At 32.5% G+C, this 26,146-nt stretch overlaps 2 protein-coding genes, 2 long non-coding RNA genes and 1 pseudogene across 17 annotated transcripts; 2 read left to right on the top strand and 3 right to left on the bottom strand.

Annotated features, from left to right (window-relative positions):
* The first annotated feature begins 4,353 nt into the window (after positions 1-4,353).
* LOC146912047 (F-box/kelch-repeat protein At3g23880-like) lies at positions 4,354-5,880 on the top strand (annotated as a pseudogene).
* A 1,282-nt stretch (positions 5,881-7,162) lies between these two features.
* On the bottom strand, positions 7,163-10,859 carry LOC146912046 (uncharacterized). 2 transcript variants are annotated; one of them, XR_015015314.1, is made up of 5 exons: positions 10,319-10,661; positions 8,725-8,975; positions 8,303-8,363; positions 7,761-7,885; positions 7,163-7,415 (listed from the first exon to the last, which is right to left on the bottom strand). It is a non-coding gene; the product is annotated as an uncharacterized LOC146912046 (long non-coding RNA). The 2 variants fall into 2 exon arrangements; XR_015015313.1 differs by having other exon boundaries at positions 8,303-8,975; positions 10,319-10,859.
* A 986-nt stretch (positions 10,860-11,845) lies between these two features.
* LOC146912045 (uncharacterized) lies at positions 11,846-16,502 on the bottom strand. Of its 13 annotated transcripts, none has more exons than XR_015015303.1 (6): positions 16,333-16,502; positions 15,571-15,675; positions 13,829-13,909; positions 13,400-13,538; positions 12,209-12,417; positions 11,846-12,098 (listed from the first exon to the last, which is right to left on the bottom strand). It is a non-coding gene; the product is annotated as an uncharacterized LOC146912045 (long non-coding RNA). The 13 variants fall into 13 exon arrangements; XR_015015301.1 differs by having other exon boundaries at positions 16,337-16,502; XR_015015305.1 differs by having other exon boundaries at positions 13,400-13,604; positions 13,824-13,909; positions 16,345-16,502.
* Positions 16,503-20,095: 3,593 nt separating this feature from the next.
* LOC146912044 (F-box/kelch-repeat protein At3g23880-like) lies at positions 20,096-22,454 on the top strand. The gene has a single exon (XM_085720497.1). It carries the CDS (start codon positions 20,312-20,314, stop codon positions 21,515-21,517), a length of 1,206 nt encoding a protein of 401 aa, XP_085576623.1. The 5' UTR covers positions 20,096-20,311; the 3' UTR covers positions 21,518-22,454.
* A 2,627-nt stretch (positions 22,455-25,081) lies between these two features.
* LOC146912043 (uncharacterized) lies at positions 25,082-25,725 on the bottom strand. Its single transcript, XM_085717997.1, has 3 exons — positions 25,368-25,725; positions 25,245-25,284; positions 25,082-25,154 (listed from the first exon to the last, which is right to left on the bottom strand). Exons 1-3 carry the CDS (start codon positions 25,723-25,725, stop codon positions 25,082-25,084), a joined length of 471 nt encoding a protein of 156 aa, XP_085574123.1.
* Between the last annotated feature and the right edge of the window lie 421 nt (positions 25,726-26,146).

Here is a 26,146-nt window from a genome sequence, read left to right as displayed (position 1 = left end):
CATTTTTTTCAACCATCTTTTGCAAGCTTGCAGGTTTTGCAGCATGGTCTGAGTGAGCTCTACATTTAATTTGGCGAGCAACATTTTTTTAAGTTTTTTTTCATGTTTGTAAATTCAATTGGCGAGCAAGCTAATTTTTTATCCCTTGCTCCATATATAAAATGGCGAGCATGCCATTTTAGTTTAGTTTTTTTTTTTTTAACGAAAAGTATGAGTTAAACTTAAAAATTAGCTTGCTCGCCAATTGAATTTACAAACATGAAAAAAAACTTAAAAAAAATGTTGCTCGCCAAATTAAATGTAGAGCTCACTCAGACCATGCTGCAAAACCTGCAAGCTTGCAGAAGATGGTTGAAAAAAATGACATGTTCGCCAAATGAAAAGAAGAACAAGGGCATTTACAACAATAATTTTCAACTAGGGGCAGATATATCAATTTTTTTGGTCATAGGGGCAGTAAATTTTTTTTTTCTTCCAACTATTGAGGCCACAACCGATTTGGAGGCTTGAAGAGTGGCTTTATATAATGCATTTCTACTATAGTACACTTCACTAATATGTATCAAAAAAGTCATGTAGATCCACCTAGTGCTCCATTTGGATTGCTTCTTTTACTCTTTTTCAATTGTACCTTAACATTGGTAAAGAAATATGCCTTTTGTTCTTAGGGTTAATTATGTTTTTGGTCCCTACAAAATTGCGACATTGTAAGTTTAGTCCTTACTTAATTTTAATAGCATTTTTAATCCCTACAAAAAATTTCTGCACTCAATATTAGTCCTTACTCAATCCAAATTTGTTTAATTTATGCTTAAACTCTTAAGTTTTTCAACAATTTTTTACAGGCGTGTTAAGAACGTTATTAAAAGGTCCTCCGAAAAAAATATCGCAAAAATTTGATTTCTACATCCATATTTTTGTTACTTATATATTAAACGTTTGTCGTTTTAAAAAATTCATATTTAATTTATTTCGTGTTAAAAAATTATAGATTTTAGTAAATGAACCATTCATAGTGTTCTAAACTTGTATAAAAAGAATCGTTAAAAAATTTAAGAGTTTAAGGATAATTAAACAAAATTTATTTTAGCAGGGACTAAAATTATAAGTAAATTTTTTTTTGTAGGGATTAAAAATGCTATTAAAATTAAGTAAGGACTAAACTTACAAGGTCGCTATTTTGTAGGGACCAAAAACATAATTAACCCTTGTTCTTATTGTAGCAACAAAGATTGCAATTACATGCCACTCGATGCAGAGTTCACATATTTTACGACTACATGTATGACATTTGATTAATAAAATGGTTTAAGCATTTTTTTTTAACATCAAAACTTATTAGATGATGAGAGAAGTACAAAAGGTACTTATCCCAAAATTCGGGAAAAGTGCAAGGGGTATTCGTCCCGCAAATAACACACACCCAACATCAAGAAATAAGACAAATGATAGGGTTTTGAAAGTCATTCGTAATACAAACAATGACCTCTTAATTTTTTAGCAATAAACCATCTCCAACAGGTAACTTTGACCGCCTATACAATCTCCTCCACATTCTAAATTTTAGAAGAAAAAATAAGCTCATTCCGAGCTTCCCAAATTTTCTAAATTGTTGCATGCCAAATGAGTGTAACCCCCTTTCGATTTTTTTTAGGCAAATAAGATGATGAAAAATAGTCAAGGAGTGAAACAATATTACCGGGTAAAATATCATCCATTTCGATCCATTTGAAAATTGCATACCAAATCCTTCCAACAAAGCTACACCGACAAAAGAAGTGATCCTCCACCTCTTGAATACCTGGGCACCACACACAATCTGAAGTCACACCAACTGGAAAAGCTCCTCTACGAGATAAATTTGAGCGAGTTGGGAGTCTACCAAGGATTAATTGTCAAGAGAAATTTGGACTTTTTGGGGAGTCAAACTAATCCAAATTCCCTTTAGCCCTCTTCTAGTGGCCACATTTAAATCCGTCGGAGGAAGAATTTTACCGCTCAAAGGGACATATAAAGATTTTACTGTGAAGATGTTTGTAGATTCAAGGACCTAAATCCATTTATCTTTCTTATTTTTGACTCGGATAATATATAGGAGATTCAAAAGCTCCCCCCAACAAGTGCCCTTCCAAAAGGATCTTTAATCAAATTCCCGACCCACCGGCCCATTTGACTAACCTTATTCTTTTGGGTGGATTATGAAAAAGTCTAGGAAAATTAGATAATAGAGATTTACCCGTGGCTTATCCATATATCATGCCAAAAGAAAGTTGATTTCTCATTACCAATACTTTTCTTCACAAACTCCCAAAACCAATCTTGCACGTTTTCCAACTCTTTTCCTAAATCACATAACTCCTTCGACCAGAGGGATGGAAGTTTGAACTTATCTCAAGATAAAAGATTTGAAGGGTAATCTCAAACGCCATCTCTACATAGCAAGAAGAACCAAATTGAAAATTTTAGGCATTTGATTACCTAACCTAATGACAGATTAACGGTAGTTATGACGCTGCCAATTCCTTCGTGACATGCTTATTTTTCTATTATAAGTCTAAGTTAATTCATTTTTGTCATAGAAATGTGTTTCAAATTTGTATCGGAGGAGATCGATTTGTAAATCAGTTGGACTATACATAATTAGCTATATTGAAGAAATACAATGATCTTGCACCAAATAAATAAATAAATACAATGAGACAACTTATCATTTGCAGCACACTAAATAAATAAATACTTACTATAGATACAAGGTGCCAAAACAAGAGAAATAAATTTTGGTCGAATATCATGTTTGGTCCTTTTAGTTCGACAAAATTCTCAAGTTAGTCTTTTAAGTTTCAAAAAGACTCTTTTAGTTTAACATAATTCACAAGTTAGTCCTTTAAGTTTCAAAAGTTTCAAATATGTCCTTTTAGTTGATAAACTATTTCACCGTTACACCTGCTGTCAGTTAATAATTAACTGATGCTGATGTAGCCGTTAAGTTGTTGATTTGGATCAAAACACTTCCTTTTTTTTTTTGAAGGAAAAACACTTCCTTTTAAAAGCTCCAGGGTGTCAAAACGTTACATTTAATGGTGAAATAGTTTATCAACAAAAAAGACCTAGTTGAAACTTTTGAAACTTAAAGGACTAACTTGGGAATTCTGTCAAACTAAAATGGCCAAAAGTCGTATTTGACCTAAATTTATATATCATGTGATATTTGTCTTACATCTTTCTACTAATAATTTTCACAAATAAACTTATTTGGTGTAGCTAAATTTATATTATTAGAGTAGAGAAACATAAGAATACACAAACTTATAAAAAAAAAAATTAGACAAAATTACTTTAGAGATCCTTTATCTTATTTATTTTTAACACTACAGTCCTTTATCTTTTTTTTTTCTAGCTTAAATCCCGTATCTTTTAAAACATATGCACACATAAGTCCTTTTGTCTATTTTTTTTATTAAAAACACGCTTAGGTCTCGTTTGATGGTCAGGATAGGATATAGGCAAGATATGATATAAAGCTGGATAGAGATAGGATATGATAAGGACATGATAAACATTAATCCTATCATGTGTTTGATGCGCACATGATAACAAACATGATATCATTATAATTAAATAAAAAAATTTCTATCATAATTAATTAAATATTATAAAAATGGCATGTAATTGATTATAATAGAAAATACATGCTATCATTATTTTAAAAATCACAATATTTTAAAAATGGCAGAATATCAAGATAATAAATAAGGAATGATCTTCTAATCCCATCAGGATAATTTCTAACCCAGCATATACTCAGGATAGAAATTACAAAGGAAAGTCAGGATATGATAGGAAAATGGTTTATTTTATCCTATCCCTTTGGTGCATCAAACATGAGATTTAAACAGGATATGATTAATGTATCATATCCTGTCTCCCTATCCTGACTATCAAACGCACCCTTAGTGTTATATAGGATAATCTTAATTTTTAAAAATATTCTTTTATCAAACATAATGAAACCAAGAAAGAAAATAAATCAACATCTCTAGGATTTTTTTTATCAAACGTAAATTTTGCTTTTGCTTTTGATTTACTCTGATAATAATAAATTCGTTATCCGTAGTAGTATTTATTTTGTGCGTGTCATGTTTCTTAAGCCCAATTCATTCATTCATATTGAAATCACTCACTCTCGAGAACCTAATTGTGTTCACGATTCCAGCAATTCTCCTGGCGAAATTAATCTTCTTCTTCTTTGTTACAATTTATTTTAAAAACCCTAACCCTATCTTCATTATAATTTTGGTTATAATTTGAATTTGCCTGCTCAATCGTTTCAGTTCTTGTTTTTTAGACACATAAATGGCGGCATCATCAGTTGTCTCCACCACCAAAAGAAAACAAAACTCTTCGGACCCCCTCGGCCTGTTTTCTTTGTTATCGCTCGATCTGGTCAGGGCCGTCCCAATAAAATTGGAGGCTCGGCTCTAATATTAAAAATGACCTCTAATAAAAATAATTAATAATAATTTAAACAATTGAAAATTAACAATAAACATTATTTTGATTTTAATTTGTTTTGTTGAATTTTTGTTGTTGATAGATGTGTGGGTTTGGCCTAACTTATCTATTTACTCTTTATTTTTGTCAAATAATATGTGTTTGATTTAGACCTACATAACAAAAAGAAAATATTATCCTACATCCCAACAATTATACTCATACCTCTACAAATAATCGAGGCCCCCATAAATTGGAGGCTCGGCTCCGTAGAGCTCCTTGCACATGGCAAGGGACGGCCCTGGATCTGGTGCTAGAAATTCTGTACGGTCTCCCTGTGAAATCACTCTTGACACTCAAGTGTGTTTCCAAGCCCTTGAATTCCTTAATTTCTGATTCCAAATTTGCCAAAGATCACCTTCGCTTGTCACGCACCAGTCATAACCACCTCCTCATATGCTCATATCTTAAAATTTTTAAGGAAAACGGATTCATTGTCTTCGATTCCCGACTTCCCTCTATTTTTAACATCTCCCCTAGCACCATCTGGGAGACGAGGCTCCACTTCCCTCTAAACAATTGCAATTATGTTTCCATTATTGACTCTTGCCATGGCATCATTTGTTTCAATACTATTGACTATTCTTACAGCCATGATAATCTTTTAATATGGAACCCTTGTACGAAGAAATTCAAGATATTGCCACCTTTGGAAAATCAACATTTTTTTTCAACTAAAACTATATATAGTTTCGGGTATGATCAAGTCACCAATAGTTACAAGTAGTTGCCATTTTTCACTACCAATTTAATAAATCTTGCAAAAATCTAGTCAGTGTTCATACTTTAGGTACCAGTTATTGGAAAACTATTCCAGACTTCCCTTCTCAACCCATGGGTCAACCCGAAAGTCATCCAGGGAAATTTGTAACTGGCACCATTAATTGGGTCATACGGGATTGGGAGAATGACTCTTCATGGGTCATTCTTTCTCTTGATTTAGGAAACGAGTCTTATCAAGAGATTTTGCAGCCCGATTATGGTTTAGATAAACCTCTGCATAACTTTAGCTTGGGGGTTACTGGGGATTACTTATGCGTCCTTGCTCATACCAAATCTTTTTTGGATATATGGGTTATGAAAGATTATGGAAATAAAGATTCTTGGACTAAATTGTTCCCTGTCCCATCTGTGGATTTCCTCCATTCTTATGGCTATCCTATACTGCTTTATATTTCAGAGGAAGATGATCAAGTGGTCCTGGACTTCTATAATCAGATTTATATTTACAATTACAAGAATGGTACCGTAAAGTTTCCTGAGATTCAAGGCTACCCTTCTGCTTCGTTCAGTTCCATTGTCTACGTTGAGAGTCTCATATCACCTTGACCTAGATGCTTTGCTATGCTATGTTGGCTCTCGAAGATTCTTCTCATGTGTCTTTTGTAATGTCATTTATTTTATGTTAGTTCTAATTTTTTGGTGTTGGACTTTATAGTTCCATGTTAATTAATGGTCATTGTAATAATAACTTTATATTTTACATGTACAAGTTTCATTTCCTCAAAAAAAAAAAAATGTACAAGTTTCATATGCACATTTTTATGATTTTCTTCCTTTAATAGTAATGATCTTTTGTTGCTGTATTTTAAATGACCATTCTTGTAGTTTCATTGGATGTTAGTTGGTTGCTAGTTTGTATCGGAAACTCAGTTCTAGTTATGGTAAAATACTGCTTTTAATTAGGATAACGTCACATCAAAATTGCAATTAATGCATTTGTTGCTTTTTACTTTTCTTCATTGCCAAGATTATTTTCATTTTTCCAGGAGTTAGTTTTTTTTTTATGTTTTCTTCAAAGTTTTTGGAGGCTTTATGCTGATATGTTAGGAAGCATAGGTGCTGCAATGCCTTTCTACTATAGTACACTGCACTATTATATGTAGATCCACCTAGTGCACAGGGATTTCTTCTTTTTATCTTTTTAACAGAACTTTAAACTCAATGAATTCATCACTATTTCAGAATTTATAGATCAATTAGCACATATTAACTATCAATTTCGGATTAAGAATTCAATAGATCTAACTACCGGCAAAAAAACCAACTATACCCTTATAGATGATGGAGTAGAGCATCCTTAAATGATGTTATGATATTTAACCTTCAAAATAATACACTACAACATTTCCGCCCTATAAAAACACTAAAAAACTGTTGCTTAATGTGATAAAACCGTTCCCGTAGGATACCAGAACGGTTTTCCGAGCGTGGCAAACTGAGGCGTTGTCTTATGCTTTCAGGACGGTTATTTTCCTAAACAACAACGGCAAAGGTAAATCCGTAGTCTTAGGTGTCCTTTTGAGAACGCTTTTTAAATTTCTCAACATCAACGGTTTTAAGCTGTTTCCGACTAAAAATCCGTTGCGCTTGCTTAATTATAAGAACGCTATTTGGGGCGCTATCCCAACACTTTAGTACCGATGTTTTACGAAAACCGTTCTCCTAGACCCAATTTTAAATTGCTGTTTATAAGCTACCGCAACGCCTTTGCACCGTTGTGAAAAATTGTATATTAAAAAAAAATTGCATTTAATCCTTATTCTTTCACTTACTCTGTCTGTTCTTGTCAAAAATAAAACATTATTATTTGACTTAAAGAACAACTTCGGTGAAAAATTATAAATACAAAATTCAAATATAATCCTATATTCAAAATTACATACCAAATACTTGTCAATAATATATCATTCGTATACGTATCAAATATAACATTGTTCACAATAAAGTACTCAAATTCTACAAGTCATAATGTCAACTATCATTTTCACAATCTAAATAACACTTACACATCAACATCTGTCTTCATCTCTTGTACTTCTAGATCTTGAAATTCTTCATCGATATCATCATTATTCATTGATCTACACAATAAAGAAATAAGTTCAATAAGTCACACGTACAAATAATAGTGCCTTCATAGACCATTTGAAAATATATACGTCAAACAATGAGGTAGTAATTTCAAAGCCACCCATTCCAAAGAGACACAGCAATATAGAGTATACTAAACTAATATAGTTGCGACATTTTTTATTCTTCTTTTCATATGATAATACTAAACTAATTAGTCCTCAATAAAAATCCTAGGCCTCCTACATGGAATATTTTTCTACTCTAAGACTAACACAAACTCACACGAAACTCATACTACATCACAACCTGCTCCACTTCACACATTATTAAGTTTCACATTTATCATAACATACCTGCTGAACCATAAACAAAACTATATTTTCCTCCATACTAAGCCACACAGGAGAACCAATAGTATAAGTATTCATTAGTCCAACCTCCAATTTCCTTTTTCATAATTCATACATCTGCAAACTACCTGTCAAATACAACAAACCATGTGTCAAAAAAAAAAATACAACAAACCATAGACACTTCCAATAAAAAAGAAAAAAAAACTTAGTCTTATAATTTAGGTTTTTTTTTTTTTTTTTACACTGTTGCAATTATACAAAAGGTAGAAGCAGACCATAGAGAGTTGCTGATTTACACAACAATATCCAAAAAATATCAACACCAATAGGGCCACCAGTGGAAACATGAGCCCTATAACCACTAATATTAAGTGATTATCTTAGCTTTGTAACATACATGTAACTGTTTGAGTTTACCTATATCGGTGTCGAGATCATACCATCAAAGTATGTAATCCTATATTAGGTAAATGAAAATTTACTTAAGAGTAATTTTCTAAAGTTGTCTATTGTTCTAAACTATAAGCCTTGCTTCAACTTACTAGTATATAGGTGCTAATCAGATAGTAGTTGCTTTTCTTATATTTTCGTCAACAACCTTTCCTGAAATCATGAACGAGATAAAGTAAAATACTTGTCAATCATACATCATTCATATATCTAACAAAATACTTTTCTTATATTGAATTAATCATAGTATGTATGATAAACAGGAGATATTGCTTGAAATAAATTGGCTATTTTCCAAACTAGTTCTTATACTCAGACGATAAGGGAATGTGATGTGCAGCCTTGGCCAGTAAAATGGCTAGGCTGAAACAAGTAGTACGTGTTAGATCAGCGGTCATGGGGAAATTAATTTTATTCAACAAAGAGATAAAACAATTTCTCAGATGCAACAAAAACCAACTCCCCCATTTACAAGCTAAAAATAATAATTTGAAAGCTTAAACCATATAATTACATTCTCAAAGAGATCAAACCACTATCAACTGTTCTCGAAATCTACTTTCATCCCATCAATGCCATTGAATCAGCCAAGAGTCTCGATCTTCCCACTTTAGCAGCAACTATCTAATAATTACATGAGTTAATTACAATTTCAATTGTTTCAATCGTTCATACCTTCTTGAAGAGTACTCACTAAAGCAACAATAAATGTCCTGATCAAAAGAGAGGTGGAGTTGGAGTATGAAATAGAAACTGCTTCAGTTACTGCAGCAGACTAAGGTAAATAAGAAAAGAGTATAGCCGCAACCTATAATATTAGATGTATATAAAATTTACAATAACTGATATCAATGACAGATAGATAATAACAAATTGCAGCAGTCCAATGTGTGCAAACTCACAAGCATACATTATTTAATGATTTAATAATAACAATCTTGAAGAATAGATGTACGGAAAAATAAACTATGGTAAAAAAATTCAAGTTTATAAACTAATGAACCACTAAAGTAATAAGGTGGTTAAAAATGTAAAAACCAAAGAATGGTGAATGAGAACCAGTTGTTAAATCAATTAATCACTTGATAGATCAATTACAAAATTTGATCAATTACGGATACTTTGTCTTCAAATTTTTATACGTTTACATCCATGAATATGCTAGTTTTTACACACTTTATGTAGTTTTGGCTAACTGTATGTGGAGTGTAATAGGAAATGTTCACATATAAAGTTCATCTTACACAATTCTAACATATAAAATATCCAATAGAAACCATTGCAAACTTCTACACAAGTTTATCATACAAAGTTTCTAGCTTCCTCTCAACTTCAAATGATGGAAAGTACTGACCAACAACTTTTAAGAAAGGGAAGTAACTTTCATCTACTAAGCATATGAACACTATTCAATGAAGCACAAACACTATTCGAATTAGGCATGTCTCAGTGTCGGATACGTGTTAATGTCTAAAACGACACCAACACATATAATTACATTGAATTAGGTGATTTTCTCAAATTATTATTGGTGTCGGCGTGTCAATGTCTGTCATATGCGGTGTCCATGACTGTATCCGTGCTTCATAGTCACTAGTTCAATCACAACTCTGTTTTAGATAAGGTAATTAGCTAGGCTTCCTAGTTTTATAAATAGTTGAATGATTTTAGTACACATAATTACCCACGTTATTTCAAGTTCAACTACTTTGTTTATTAACTGATTCAAGTCATAACTAACTACCATCTTTGTCAACCTTCAAATGTTAAAAGAAGAACATGTATAAATGTGCACAAGGAAAAGTCTAACTTTTAAGTTAGATAAAAATTGATTAAAAAAATGTGCACAAGGAACTAGCTTTAGAAAATTACAAGGGCATCGATTACAACAAGGTTAAAGAATATTGATAAAAACCTGATACTTATAAAAATTCAAATCCATCCTACAATTACAAGGTTTTTCTATCAATAAACAATACAAAACAAACAAACGCAGTAGAGAGAAGAATATGTTCAACAATCAAAATTAAACAAACAAAAAAAAAGAAAACCGAAGAACCTATATTGAACAGAGGCAATATGAACAATAATCACAGCAAACAATATACCTTTGTGAATCCAATAACTTCGTAAATCACAGCAAACATGTCGTCATCGCCGCCGGCTTCTACAGAGATTGATTGAACAAAATGCGGGCTCTGAAATTTTGAAAGAGTATAGATTCCTGAAAGGATTCATGGAATTTTATGAAGGGGGTCTGAGATTATTTGAGGGTAGAATCGAAAAAAGGGGGGTTTTGAGAGTTTTTCGAAGCTTGAAAGATGGTTTGAGATTTTCGAAGGGGTGGGATTGAGGGGTGTGAGATTGAGGAGGTTCGAAACGTGAGAGTTGAATTCCAAGTTTGAGATTACTCTGAAATTTGAGGATTAAAGTTTGAAAGCGTTTGGGATTTTGGGTTCACTTTTTTTAACAAAGACTTATTTATTTGTTTTTTTTTTGTTTGTTACAATTTATTTATTTGTTTATTTTAAGTCCAAAAAAAAAATTGTTTGTTTATTTATTTTGAGATTGAGTTGAGTTTCTTTATTATTTTTTTAAGAAGAGTTTCTTAATTATTGGAAGCGGCAGGAAAAATTCCTACTAAGCGGCCTACTAAAAAAAATGGAGGCTGGTCGTTTTTTTCTAGTTTATTTTCCCATATTTTTTATTAAAAAATTGAAAAGTATACAACGATGATTATTTGTTGTAAAAAATAACTGATAAATTTCCGTTCTGCTTTTATATACCACAACAATTTTGAGGCGTAACAAAAAAATTGAAAAAACTCCCTATGTTACCACAACAAAATATGAAAATTGTTATCTTCGATACTCTAACAGAACAATTTTTTTACCTTCAAAAAATTAGGCGTTGCCGTAGGGCCAAAATGTTGTAGTGATATGACAAATTGACAGCAACATGCTTATGATAATTAGGAAGTATCCATTGTTGGTGTTTGGTTTTCAATATTTGGACTTTTGAGCTTTGTTGGCATAGAAGTATGATAATTATTTATGATCTCAATGTGTGCCTAATAACAATAGGATAAATGATTCAGTCATGAACTTCTTATTTTACATTCCTATATTTCTTGCCTAATTTTCATTTTGATTGTCAAATGAAAAATATCAAAGATTTTGATAAAGTAATGCCAAAGAATCTACAATTTTCTGGCATTTTTCACATTGAGCATTAGGAAAATGAATGGTTAGTGTGATCTTAGTCTTGATTGGGGTTCTTATCGTAGGTTCCTTCTGCCACTGCCACTAGTGCAAATCAGGGATACAAAACCTGTTTTTTAGAAATTTAAGACCTGTTTTTGAACCGGGGTTATATCAGCAGGTGTTGTAAGTTTGACATACGATACCTGCTTTTTAACGGGTATAAAAACCGCTTACCGTACCTGTTTTGCGAAAAATCAGGTGTTATATAAGTACCTATCACACCTGATTTTACACAAAAAAAAGGTGTGAAATATGACTTTTATTTTAAAAAAAAAATATTATATTATGGCAGATTAAACTACCATAATAGCAATTTTTAAAAAAAAAAAATTTGTTGAAATGATGCTTATTAAATAGATAATGGCCCAAAGATAATATAAAATATCAAGATAATATAAATATCAAATTAATGGTACAATCAATTCATCGCAACTTTACAGTCAAATACAACTATTCAATACAATTTTACAAAAAAAATACAACCAATCTAAATATAAACATAAATCAAAATTGACTCGATGATAGCCTCTCATGAACAAACTCATTGTTGTTGAATTGCCATAAATTGCCAAGATTGTCTTACTGTGTTCCCAAGTCCAACCTCATAATAGCATTTGGTGTTGTACTGTCAAAAAAGAAGCACAATCATCAACAATGGATTAAAACATCTAGCTTAGCTTCTGGAAATGAAACAAAATACATACAAGCCATGAAAGTAATGGAATAGAGAAGTACCTCCAAATTCCTAATAGTAGTGTGATGGATAAAACCAGAAGTGTAATTGAAAAATCTATGAGTAGCAATTTTCCCTTAAACTAGCTTCTTTTGCTTGTTGTTCTCTCTTTAGTAACGCACTGTGTGTTTGACCCTGGTTCATCCTTAGTCACCCTACAATACAATCATTGCTTTCTCCACATGGTCACCTTGTGTTATATTATATAAACCTTCATTCAGACCAACCATACATTAAAACATTGAGACTAAAATCAAGGGAAAGGCATAAAAAAAAAAAAAACTATTTGGTTGTGATTCACTGAACTGATTCAAATCTAACAAAGGTTAATTAATAAACAGTTAAAAAGCAAAAACATTGAATTTGAAAATGGAGTATGTTAATGGCAAATACCTAGTAGTTCAAACAAGTCATAAAATGTCTCATCGTAGCTTATCAGTAGTGGAATGGTACTAAGGTCAATTTTACCTATTTACTTGCAATTGTTAATTCCACAACCATGCATATAAAGATTCTAGCCAAAAATGTCATTTCTTAATAACTTCACCTTTCACTAATCATTGATAAAAACAAATCCAAGTACCAAAAAACAGAATGACCCCTGCCCTTTGTTTCAAAAACAAAAAAGGTCCGCGACTAGGGACTAGGACTGTAATTGCTGCCGGAATTTAATTGTAATTCACTGTAATATCAAGAATCGTAATGAATCATCAATACAATTGTAATAGTATGTGTGATTCTATCAATAAAAACCAGTTTCAAGATCAATTTATACATACACAGAATAGTATGCGTGATTCTATCGATAAAAACAAAAACAAAAATAAAAAATTATTATTAATAAAAATATCTTCGATCTCAAAGATTATGAGATACTTTAATCCAATTTTGAAAAATTATATTTTAAATTATATATAAAAATATTGACCAATACACATTATTTGCCAATTCAAGTGCTTATACAGTCACTTCATATCTTAAATAATATGTTAAATGAAAACTAAACTAGAACATATTAATCTATATAAGGCATGTATAACAAAATTATTTACACTAAAATCAATTTATATTGTAAAGGCACTTTTAACAAAACCTAAAATTCTCAAAAGAAAAAACCTAAATTAATTCATGTTGAATTGACACACATCAGTCATAAAACAAGAATACGAGAAAAATTAAGGATGGTACACTACCTTCCATTCTCTGGTACTCGAGTCTTTTTCTTCTTTGTCCTCTTCTTCTCTTTGTTCCTCTGTCGTGTCGTCTTCAGGCGGAATCAAAGCCAATCGGATTTATAAGATAAGGGTAGTCTATAGATCAAATTACTAAGACCTGAAATCTTTTCAAGGAACTTGTAAGAATATTTGGATCACAATTCCCAGTAAGACCTTTCCATGCCTTCACATAGTCCGGAAACCAGCCAAACAACAACAAAACATGTGTAAAGAGAGCAAAATACATTATCAAAATAAAGTGAAGGAATTCTATTTCATTGACAAAAATATATCCCACCACTCAAAGTTCCAAACAAACATAGTTAATATAATAAGATGAATCCACTAAAATAAAATTTCAAATATGAATAATTACAGCAAAAAACTTGAAGAAATTCCTTACCATACCTATATGATTTGCTTCTTCCCACCTCTATGCATTGTCCTCCAATCAACTACAAAGAACTCACCATGCCAAATAAGTTAAACCTAACAAAATAATTTCATGAACAGAGATTAACACAATTGCATACAATAGTTATCAATAGTGAAGAAGACACTAAGTTTCGACTAGAAAAAGAAGTACTCCATTTATCTGTTAAAATAAGAAAAATAAGAGAAGGAGAAAAAAGAAAGAAGAACAAATCAGAGAAAAACGTTCCTATGTTTTAGTTTCATTTTTTTAGAAAAGCGTGATATGCATATAGCATATTATGGTATAGATTATTCATCCAAGAGATAAGACTAAATCAACTCAGTATGGCTCTTAAAAATTCATCTCTATTATATTACTTATAATTTACAACTAATTTTACTCGGTCATTTTAATAATAGCAAAACTTCACATCTAAATGTGGTTCATTTTAGGACAACTGCATGCCTTTCAATTTAGTGACCCTTCCATGTGTTTTGTCACACATTACAAAATCCATATATAATTTGCCATAAACTCATTTTGGCACTCAACATATCAATTCACGTGACAACAAAATTAACCAAATGTCATTTTAGAACTATTACTAGCAAACTGAGAGCAGCTATTATGAACCGATGAAATTTCAGCTAGTTGCAGAAACCAGTTAATAAGTGTGTTAATAACTGTCTCAGAGTATATAACTAGTAAGTTCAACAAAGGTATACTTCTTTCTTCACCAAAGTGTAGCAACAAATGCACAAATACTGTGTTTGTCAGGTGTATCATACCATTGTTCTCCGTTTGTGAGCTCACATTAAATATTGAGTGAATATAACAAGAGTAGGTAGTGATAATGACGTTGGTACGACAAGAACAACGACGGAGGTGACGTGAACAACAAGAAAACTGAAAAATAACAGGAAAACTGAACAATAACAATATTAATGGGGAGAACGATGCTTCAAAAACAAGCGAGAAACAATGAAGACAATGTTAACAAAAACGCATGCACGTCGATGGTAACGATGATGAGTGATGAGGGAATATGATTAGAAACAGTGACACCATGAGTGAAGGTGAAGATTAGTGGGGGCGAAGATGAATAGAAAGGAGATGAGTAACTATTGAGAGAACGATGCAAGGTTTCCCTGGAGAGAATATGCAAGGTTTCTTGTTAACGGTGACTTGACACAATGTAACGCAAGGGAGGTATCTGATACTTGGAATAATAGAGGGGAGGTTGTTATAATTTTACCTTAAATTAATTTAAACTGACAACCCTCATTCCGGATAAAGAAGATTCCACATAGATACAAAATTGCAAAATACCAAAGGGCAAGAAATATGACATAAACAAAGACATGAATCAAGGTCTTATGAATAAAAATATAAGAGGACAAAAACAAACTGCTAAATACTAACCTCTTCTGTCTATATTTTTGCTTCAAAAAACTATAACATATATCCAATTTTTCATACAACTTAAAGAACTCTAAAACTCATTGTAAAGACCTCAGACTTAGAAAAGATGTATTTCAAGATAGAGTCCAATTGCAGGGCATAGTTTGGTTCAAAGAACTATAGTTTTAGCCATCTCTCTCTCACACACACTGAATAAACCCAAAAGAACTGGTATCCTCTCAAAAAATTCAATATTATCTCAAACTGCGAAAGCATAAAAGAACATTTAGTTACTCGATTGGTAAAAATTGTGAATGACAGAGAAAAGAGGTACCCATAATCAGACATCAGGACATCAAAATCCACTCTCAGCCAAGTAATGCTTCTCCAACTCACCCTGTACTGAGGCCAAGTAATGCTCCTCCAACTCACCCCGTATCTAAAACAGTAAATAAAAACAAGTAATTACCATTCAGCTAAATCAAGCTTTTATTTACACATTAACAATGAAAGAACGAAAAATCAACTTGAATTCAATTTCACTCACATAATCACAAGACATGTACGAATCGAGCCATGTTTTGGTATTTGATAATATAAACAAACGTTAAAATTTTCACAAAACCATACCTGATAACAACAATTAGTTTTGAAAACCAAATCGAGACAAATAACACAACAATGTTTTTTTCAAGCCGAAATTATTAAGCAAAACACAATACCAAAAGATGTGATAAGTGGGCAAAAGAGGAACCACAAGGGGGGCAAAACAAAAAACACAAGCAACACAAGGAGCCCCACACCCAGAGAAGCACAAACACTGCCTAACAGTGGCAAAACCACACACAGAACCTAGCTCCAAAAGTAAAACATAACAAAACCATACCACCAAACAACGAAAACAGAGCCACCAAAAACACAGGCAACGACACAAATTCCCTTAAAAACATAAATCAATCATTAACCTTTTTCTACAAATAACAATACCCAAAAGAAAAAATAAATAAATAAAATCTAAAATCCATACGCTGATTTGAAGAAAACAACACAAACACAAGGGATTCAATTAGAAAAAACAACAAGAACATAAGACTACAAACTCAATTACTGAAACATAGGGTTTGAGTGTGAATCGTGGCTGAGGACAGGAGACTTCATGGCTGAGGCGGAGGAACCAAAACCAAGGGTGAGAGAGGAAACCGAATCGAGAATCGATGGATAGAGGGATGAGTTTCAACTCAAAGGAAACTGAAGATCGTGTTTTGTTTTCACCGACAAGCCAAATAAATTGAATAAAATTAAAATTTTACACCCATTTTTCTGAAATCAGGTCTCGAATGGTATTTACAAAATTACCACCGCGCTTCATTCATACCCGTTTTCTCAATATCAGGTGTATAATAAGATTTACAAGTTTGCCACCGCATCTTTACATCTTACTTGACACCTGTTTTTTGTTAGAATAAGGTGTTAAAAGTTAGAACCCAAGCCACAATTTTTAATCTATTTACAAAATTGGCACCGCAATTTTATTTCACACCTCTTTTTAAAAAAATAGGTATAATATCAATAATTCTTATGTCATTATTGCACTAGTGTGCTTTTTTGTTCTGCTTAAGCTTCTATCTGTTCTGTTTCTTATTTCTTTTATTCTGCTTCTCCTTTTGTTTTGCTGATTCTTCTTCTATCTTAGTACTGCTCACAATAGCTGTTTATATTTTCTTGCTCACTTTTTTTTTACACTGCCCTTAAATAAAAAATTAGGATTCATCTAGTATATAATTTTAAAATAAAGATTTTAGGATTCATATAATATATAACTTTAAATAATATATACTATAAATAGTGAAGCTAGTTTAATAACGGAACGTTACTATGATCAAAAGTCTCCCTATACCAGCGAACCAAATAGGTTTTGCTCCGAGGAAGAATATGGAACATATAAACTTGATTGAGCAATGGATACTTCAAGACATATATAACATCATCAAAGGAATTCCACCTCCTCTTTCATCCGAAATTGCGGAGGAATGTATGTAGCTCTGCAGATAGTCTCCTTAATTCCTCTCCTTCTCCTTCAAAACAATTATTCAAACTAATATGGCGCTGGAGAAGTCCTGAAAGAATCAGAGTTTTCTTGTGGCGAGTGGCTCACAACTCTCTTCTAAAAAATAAACTTCGGTGTCAACATCACCTAGCCACCGCTAACATGTGCTCCATGTGCTCGTTTAACTCAGAATCCTTCCTTCATGCCTTAAGGGATTGCATGCATGATTCCTTTGTGTGGCATGACCTTGATGATTTCCTTCACCAAAGATTCTTTACCTCCTAGAGCGTTGAAGACCGGTTAATGTGGAATCTTGCCGGACATTTTTCTTCTATCTGTGCTGGCCTATCATTTTGGAAGTTCTATAGATAATCTTTGGTTTAAAAGAAATGATTTTATATCTTTAACCAAGCTCCCTAGTCCTCCCTACATTCTTTAGTTACTAAGATTAAAGCTCTAGCTGAAGAGATTCTCAACGGTGGAAAACTCTTTCTTCATGGCCCTCTTGTAGCAAATTCATCTATTAGGGATCCCCCCCTCCTCCAAACTAGATCAAAGTAAATTGTGATGGATCAGTTTCTCGTCCTCTCGGTGACATTGCTTATGGTGGAATTATCCGTGATTCATAGGGAAATTTCGTAGTTGCTTTTGAGTCAATAATTGCTTGTTGCTCAACCCTCTTTCCTTGCTCAACCCTCTTTCCAGATGTTATCCATATGATTGAAGATTGAGTCCTCCCATGTAGTATTTACCACAAATTGTATCCCAATTAATTTCTATAGGTAGAACCATGAGTAATATTATTTGGAAGCATGCTTTCCGTGAAGAAGATCAAGTTGCTGATTCTCTAGCCAAACATGGTCATCTACGATACATAGTCCTTAAAAACCGATAACAATTTTCTTTTAAAAAATAGGTTATAGTAGACATTCAACATGGTCGCCTTTATTTGAATATGTAACAAGTGGGACCTTAATCTAACTAATTTGCATATAAAGTAAAAATAAATTTAATAGAAACACTATATTAAAGTTTTTTTGTTTTTTTACAAGACTATATTAATGTAGTTATTTTGAAAAATAGTCACGAGTTTTAATTTTCTTTTTATCATATTTACTTTCTCATATCGTACAGAAAAAATTTCTTATGCAATTATAAGCACATGAAATCCGCAACGAGTGCGGTGAAAATATTTAACCATGTTTCGAACCAGTGCAGATACAATCAATGACTTTGACGTCGTTCACGTTGCAGATCTGGAGACATAAGTATTCTGGATACTTGAATATAGTCATATGTGTAGGCTTTTGAACTTTGCGGTTTTATATTATTAACATGGATGTTATGAGTTTGTTAGCAAATTCATCCTTTTTATTTTTAGCGAATTTGCATTATATCGATTGACTCTATCAATTTGAATGAATAAATATAATTTAGTTTTGTCAAAAAAAGGTTTTTCGGATTGACGTTTTCTCTTACTAATTATACCCTTAAATAAATTTGACTACAAGAATGTTATTCTGTTAGTGTTGTTGAAAAATATAAGAATTTGTATTATCTATCAATAGTATATATATAAAGTAAGGTTTTCTATGCCATGTGTCACTTCCACATTCATTCTCAATATTTTTATTATTTTTTCTATTCTTAAAAATTAATATTTTATTTAACATAAATATCTCAACAAACTTTTGATCTTACCTATTAAATATTTTACTTAACTTTTTTATTGAATTCCTAATATTTTATGTAACAAAACTATCTCAACAAATTACTTACGATACCCTTCAACTATACTCCAAATCAGGTATTCACAAATTACTAATCAAACAAAAATCACTAATTAGGAGATCCAGTTATATATATATATATATATTATTTCAAGTAACACAACAATTGTATAATTTTATTAATTTAATAACGAATATGGATTTATGCGAGTCAGAAAACTTAAAAAAATGTAATTTTATTCTATATGTGTTAATATTTTTACTAAATCCAGTTAATTTTATCTGTATGTGCATCTATAAATTTACGAGTATTTATAATATGGTATATTTTATTATATTTGTGTGTATTTATTAAGATATTCATCCTATACCAATCTGTGATAAATTTTATTTGCAGATATCATACATAGATTTTTTTTCTCTTCTTGAATATGTCTAACCCGGGCAACGCCGGGTAAATACATTAGTACTATATATAAAGAAAATAGGCTCTTTTGGATTGTCTTTTTCTACTTCCAATTATACACTTAAGCAAATTTTACAATAATAATGCTATTTTGCCAGTGTCATTCAAAAAGATAAGAATTTGTATTATATTTGCTATATTTTTTTTGAAAGATGTTATATTTGTTATATTATTGGTACCATTGAGAAAAATAAGTATAATTTATTACAATATAAAAGTGCGATTTTTTTTTTTGGAAATAGCGAAATATCTATTATCTATGCCTATAATTTTAATCAAAATTTTATAAAAACTATTGCTTGTGATCTATACGCATTAGCGCAATATGAAAATCAGATAGACAGGGAGTGCCCAACTATTGCTTGTGATTTATACGCATTAGCGCAATATAAAGATCAGATAGACAGGGAGTGCCCAACGCTAGTAAAGATACAGATGTTTTGGGCTGACTTTTACACTTTGAATTATACCTTTAAACAATTTTTTTATATTAATGTTATCCTGTTTTTTTTTTATTAAATTTGTTATATTATTGGTTTTATTAAAAAAAGTTAAATATATTTTGTTACAAAATAAAATTGCGAAATATCTCTTACTCAAGTCCGGGTGATGTTTGTTTTCTCGAACATATCTGTTGTATAAAAGCCCAAAAATGTGTAACAAATAAAAAAGCCCAAAAATATATGTATAAAAGCGTTTATGTTGTGCGTGTCCAATAGATTCATGTTAATAGCTCTAGTTAGGGTTTCAAATTTCAATTCAATCGTGTACGGTACACTTTTGATTAACCCTTCGATCTCACTCACTCTGTTGCCGTCACAAACAAGCAACCATGATGCAAACATTAACTCCATCCATAGCATCATTACCACATCCTGTCCATCACCACCGTAAAAGAAAACAAAACTCGTCCGAACGGCTCGGAATGTTTGCTATGTTATCGTCCGATTTGTTGTTAGACATCATGTACAGGCTCCCTGTGAAGTCACTATCGAAACTCAAGTGTGTCTGCAAGCCCTTGAATTCCATTATTTCCGATCCTAAATTCGTCAAAGATCACCTTCGCTTGTTACGGACCCGCCATTACAACCTCCTACTATGCCCTTGTGGTTTATTTTCAGAAGAGTTCAATCTCTTTGAGTCACCACTTCCTTTTGGTTTAAACGACTCAACTAGCACCATCCCATGGACAAAGCTCAACTTCCCTATAAAACCTTGTGACAATCCTTGTATCATAGTTGACTCTTGCGATGGCATCATATGTTTCGAAACCCGTGATTACAATCATGTTAATCTTGTAGTAAGAAACCCTTACACCGGGAAAGTCAAGATATTGCCACCTTTGGAAAATCTACATAATCGTGCAACTCAAACTATATACACCATCGGATATGATCGTTTCATTGATAAATACAAAGTAGTTGCTGTTAATCGCGATCAATGTCGTAGCTCTTTTAATTTTTGTAAAACTCAAGTTAGGGTTCATACTTTAGGTACCAATTTTTGGAGAAGGATTTCAGACTTCCCTTCTGAAATCATAGGTGTTCCTAAAGGGTATGTTGGGAAACATGTAAGTGGCACCATTAATTGGGCCATAAGAAATCAAGCGATCATTTGCTCTTCATGGGTTATTCTTTCTCTCGATTTAGGAAATGAGTCTTATCAAGTGACTTTGCAGCCCGATTTTGGTCTAGATGATCCTCTGCATGACTTAAGCTTGGGAGTTTCTAGGGATTGCTTATGCATCCTTGCTCACACTAAAGATTTTTTGGATATTTGGGTTATGAAGGATTACGGAAATAAAGACTCTTGGAATAAATTGTTCACCATTCCGTTCGTGGAACTTTGTTACAATGGTATTGGTTTTTTCAGTCTGATTTATATTTCCGAGAAGGATGGCCAAGTGTTCTTCGACATAAACTATGAGGTATATGTTTACAATTACAAGAATCGTACTCTAAAGATTCTAAAGATTCAAGGCCTCCCTTCTAATAGCTTTACCTCTAATGTCTATGTTGAGAGTCTCACATCACCTTAACCTTATTGCTTTCCTATGCTGACTCTTGAATATTCTCCAAATATGTTTTCTTCTGTTATTCTATTTATTTATTTTGTTTCTAGTTTTGGATGCTGACTTTATATCTTCATGTTAATTCATGGTCAATATAGTAATAGCTTTATTTTTTTCTATTTGATGATACATTACTCACTTTCTGTTAGTTTATAGAATTAATCCTTAATTCTGAGTTTATTGTTATTTTGTTTAGCTTGTGTATGATTCATCTATGGTTATGTTTGACAGAAGTTTGAGTTCGATTCAACGCATGGTGGTGCAGGCACCTTTAGTTCATGTGTCACACAAGGCATGTTGGTAAGCAATGATATTTACTTAAATCATCTAAAAAAGCGTTGCTCTTCAATTGTTCCCCTCACCTCTTTGTTTCTCCTTTTAACTGCACTTCTTATACTATTTGTCATTGTTAAAATTCAGGTCATGTTGACACAAAACAAGCACTTGAGAGTGTGTCAGTAGTCTTCACCCTTGTTGCACCTTTGTCGTTGGTGTCACGCCTTTAGATTACAAGATTCGCCTTTATTTACAACTCCGATTGCAAAGGTATAGAAATATATCAGCCTAGTTTTTATCAAATACAAAAGTGAATAACAAGTAATCGAACAAGTCTAGATGTACTGGAAGAAAATTCAAACTCTTTTTCTTTAGCAGTTTCAACCAAACTCAAATTTGATTGGTGGTTTGTGAGCAAACACTTTTTCTTTAGCAACAATATACGACATTTAATTAAACGTCGTACCTGCTGCATCTTAAGGGCTGTTTGAGGGTAACCAAATATGGAAAACATCTTACAAAGTAAACCGACCGGGAAGAAGGTTAGAGAACTTTACCACCATCAGGACGGGTACGTCGCCAATGGAACCATGCCCAAAAGAACTTTAAATAATTATTGTTGCAGCGCATTGGGTTGCAAAGCTTATAGGGTATCAGTTTGAGGTTGTGTACAAACCTAGCTTAGAGATTAAAGGAGCACATGCCTTATCTTGAATGCACGATTCGGTTGAAAATTCGAAGACTCAAAATGAGGTTCTAGCAACTATGGTGTACTATCTGGAGTTCTATCCACCTTGCTTGTTGTCTAAATTTATTTAAATCTGAGTAAAACAAAAGTTTATCATATTAAGAGCAAATTTGTAAGAGAAAACTGTTCAACCAAAGTAGGAAGTTGATATTCAAATTCCCAATAATTATGGTGTTCATTTACATAGAGATACATTATGGAGGTGAAATTCGTCCAGAAAAAGGTTCAACCATATAAGTTGGTACTTAGTTTTTGAGTTTCAATTATATAATGATACAACCATATAAATATTGGTCAAAATTATTTAATGTAAGTTGTTTTTATTTATAATTAATTAGTGTTTATACGGGCACTTGTGTCCGTCTATCCGTTTTTTTTTACGTCAATGCATATAAATTATGAAAAGTAGGTTTTATAAAATTTTTTATTTTAATAAAAATTAGAGTGTGGCCGAATAAGAAGATCGATGATGTTGAGAGGGGCGATAAGACGAAGTTTAATTGAAAAGAGGAAGATGCGTGTTAAGTAATGAATTATGTAAGGAATAATAATGGTGGTGAGGGAAAACATTGAATTACGTAAAGATTTAATGGGGTAAATGGTGTGAGTATAGGGTGAGCTAGATATTGTAATGATGGTAGGTTTAAGATAGGAATCAACTAGAGTAGAGTGAGACGAATAAAAATGAATAATCATGATACTGATTTATAATGATTGACGATAATAATAATGATCGATAATGGGGGAACGAAACCTCAAAATATACTGGAGATTTGTTGTGAGAATTGATGAGGTTATAAACAATAATGATAAAACGAGATAAAGATTTTAAATTACAATGAAATTAAGATTATGGGAATGATTGGTGTTATAGGCGATAATAGATTTTGAGATGGAGTGTTGATTTTTTATTAAGATTATGAGTAAGAGTAAGGAGTTGTTAGTTGGTAAGTTAAACATAATTGATGATGTTGAGCCTTGACGAGATATAAATATTATTTTATGACGATGAGTAATGACGAAATGATGATTTTGTATAATGATGTCGTAAATGATGCTTATGATGGCGAGTAGGGATGGGAATAGGCCATGCCGACCTACAGGGGCCTACGGCCTAGCCTATGACAGGCCAGGCCAGGCCAGACTTTCTTCTTAAATAGAGAAGGCCAAGGCTTTTTTTTAAGCCTATTTAGCTTAAAAGGCCAGGTCACAGGTCTCTCAAAAAGCCTCTTAAGCCTATTAGGCCGACCTATTTAATATGAATAATATTATTTATTATTACATTATACTTTGTACTTTGAATTAAAATATAAATTTATAAACTTTTTCAATAATTTAAACTTTATTAGTATATATTAATTTTTTGCATATATAAATGTATTATTATAAACTAGAATAGAAATATGATACAATATATAGTCGAATTCCCTAAAACCTCGTGTTGATTATCAAAAGAGAGTTTAATATAATTGAACTATTAGTTCGCTAGTCCATTTAAACTTAGATCACATTGCTTATTTAAAGTTAGATCACATTGCTTATTTAAAGATGTTCATAAGATATATGCTTTTAAACAGGCTAGTAGGTCATATCATGCTTTCAGAAGGCCAGACTCAGGCCTAAAAAGTTGGCCTATGACAGGCCACAAGCCAGGCTTAAGCTTTAAAAAAAATATGGCAGACCAGGCTTAGGCCTTGCAAAGCCTAGCTCGGCCTAGCCTATTCCCATCCCTAATGACGAGTAATGACAAAACATACCTTGTCTATAAATGATAAGTTTGATAAGATGAATTTTGTTGTAATTGTGAGTTATTGATGATGTGCTAATATGTAGTATTTAGCGAGTCTTCTCTCATGCATCATATCATATTTAGGACCATGAAAAATGACGAATGACATATGTATGTTTAGTAACACATCTTTAACAAACAAATAACGATTAGAAACCGGTACTGGTATGCATATAGATCGTATGGATGAATTACATCTTCTCATATACATGTTGATGTTGTTGTAAATAATATGTGCATTATTGATGTATTTGAAATTAATGATTCTGTGAATGATGTAAAATTAATTAATTGTTGTTGTGTATTGATATTTTATTTGATGTCGTATATTTGATGTGCCAACTGATGATGTGTTTTAATGTGATAGATGACGTAGTGTATTTGAGTAATTATTGAATGATGATAATGTATATGATTGTCGGTGTTTTATATATGTTATTAAATGATGTGAATTTCTTTTTTTTGAACAAACAAAAATGATATATATAAACCAACTGCAGTTATCCCCGCACAAGGCGTGCAAAAGAGGACAACCACTCAAGAGTATTTACAAAGAATCGATGGTAGCCAAAGCAAAACACCAACGAACAAAACAGACAAACAAAATTACAAGTGGACGCCCATACACTGGAGCGGATTCATCCACCAATCATGATAACTATACATACAAGTTTCCTGTTTTGACTTTAACCATAAAAAAGATGTCAACTTAACCTTTTCAATAAGCACCAATGGTGTCGACGACGTGTTGTTGAACACGCGGTCGTTCCTCTCTTTCCAAAGAACCCAAACTGTGGTAAACCAAATAATTTTGAAAAACAGATGTGTAGATCTATTCAAACCAGGCATGTAAATAAATTGTCTAAAGTGTTGAATAATACCTCCATGTAAAACTGTAGTAATACCCAACCACAACCGAACCTGAGACCAAAGAGAACCAAAGATGTCACAGCCCAAAAAAAAGTGATTTGCGGTCTCTGAACTCCCACAACCAGAAGCACAACCTGCGTCCTCAAGAGAAAGGACCCTCCGTCGAACCAAATTATCCTTAGTTGGGAGTCTGTCACGAAGAAGGCGCCACACAAACACCGACACCTTAGAAGGAATCTGCTGATGCCAAATGTCGATAGCCTGATGCCCGTCCCCCAAATCGCCCGTGGTAGTAAGGAAACGGTAAGCCCCCCGAACCGAATAACCATGTATCGGATCTAGCAGCCACGTCCAAGAGTCGTCAACATTTTCCTGAAAAACAAGGTTATGGAATAACACAGAACACTCCCTCACACCCTCCTCCTCCCAAGCAAACAACCGCCGACGCCACAATCTCTCCCTCCCCTCTGCCGCCCCTAAAGCCCTCCACATCTTCTCCACCGAGCACTCCTTGTCTACAGACAAGTCAAAAAGGCGGGGAAATTTAATTTTCAAAGGAACTTCCCCGACCCAAATGTCATGCCAGAAATGATGTGAATTTCTAAATGGATAATTGATATAGGTCGAAGTAATAAATGTTCTTTTGTAATTATTAAATGATGTAATGATTGTAATGCTAATTATTTAATGATGTGCATGAATGATATGAATACATGATTTGTTGATGTCTTCGGTGTGTAATATCTAAAATCGATTCATTAGTTTTATCCAATCTTCTATTTTGGATAAATATTCACCCTCTAGCAGTGGGTTGGATGCATGCTCCCTTATGGGGTACAAATACATAGGATGACGAACCTTAGACACTGCGAGCTTGGAGCACGACGAGAAGTCTTTCTCGTCACTCTTTCTT

This window comes from Medicago sativa, chromosome 6 (assembly GCF_051527215.1).
Source record: "Medicago sativa cultivar Bolivia chromosome 6, Bolivia_mono, whole genome shotgun sequence".
Classification (NCBI taxonomy): Eukaryota; Viridiplantae; Streptophyta; class Magnoliopsida; order Fabales; family Fabaceae; genus Medicago; species Medicago sativa.
This window is presented reverse-complemented; position numbering and strand designations above follow the sequence as displayed.

Coding starts and splice junctions, on each gene's coding strand:
- LOC146912044 (XM_085720497.1), top strand. CDS start 20,312: ATGATGCAAACATTAACTCCATCCATAGCATCATTACCACATCCTGTC.
- LOC146912043 (XM_085717997.1), bottom strand. CDS start 25,725: ATGTGGAGGGCTTTAGGGGCGGCAGAGGGGAGGGAGAGATTGTGGCGT. Junction 25,285..25,367: donor CCTTTCTCTTGAGGACGCAG/GTTGTGCTTCTG, acceptor CTTTGGTCTCAG/GTTCGGTTGTGGTTGGGTAT. Junction 25,155..25,244: donor TACTACAGTTTTACATGGAG/GTATTATTCAAC, acceptor GGTTTACCACAG/TTTGGGTTCTTTGGAAAGAG.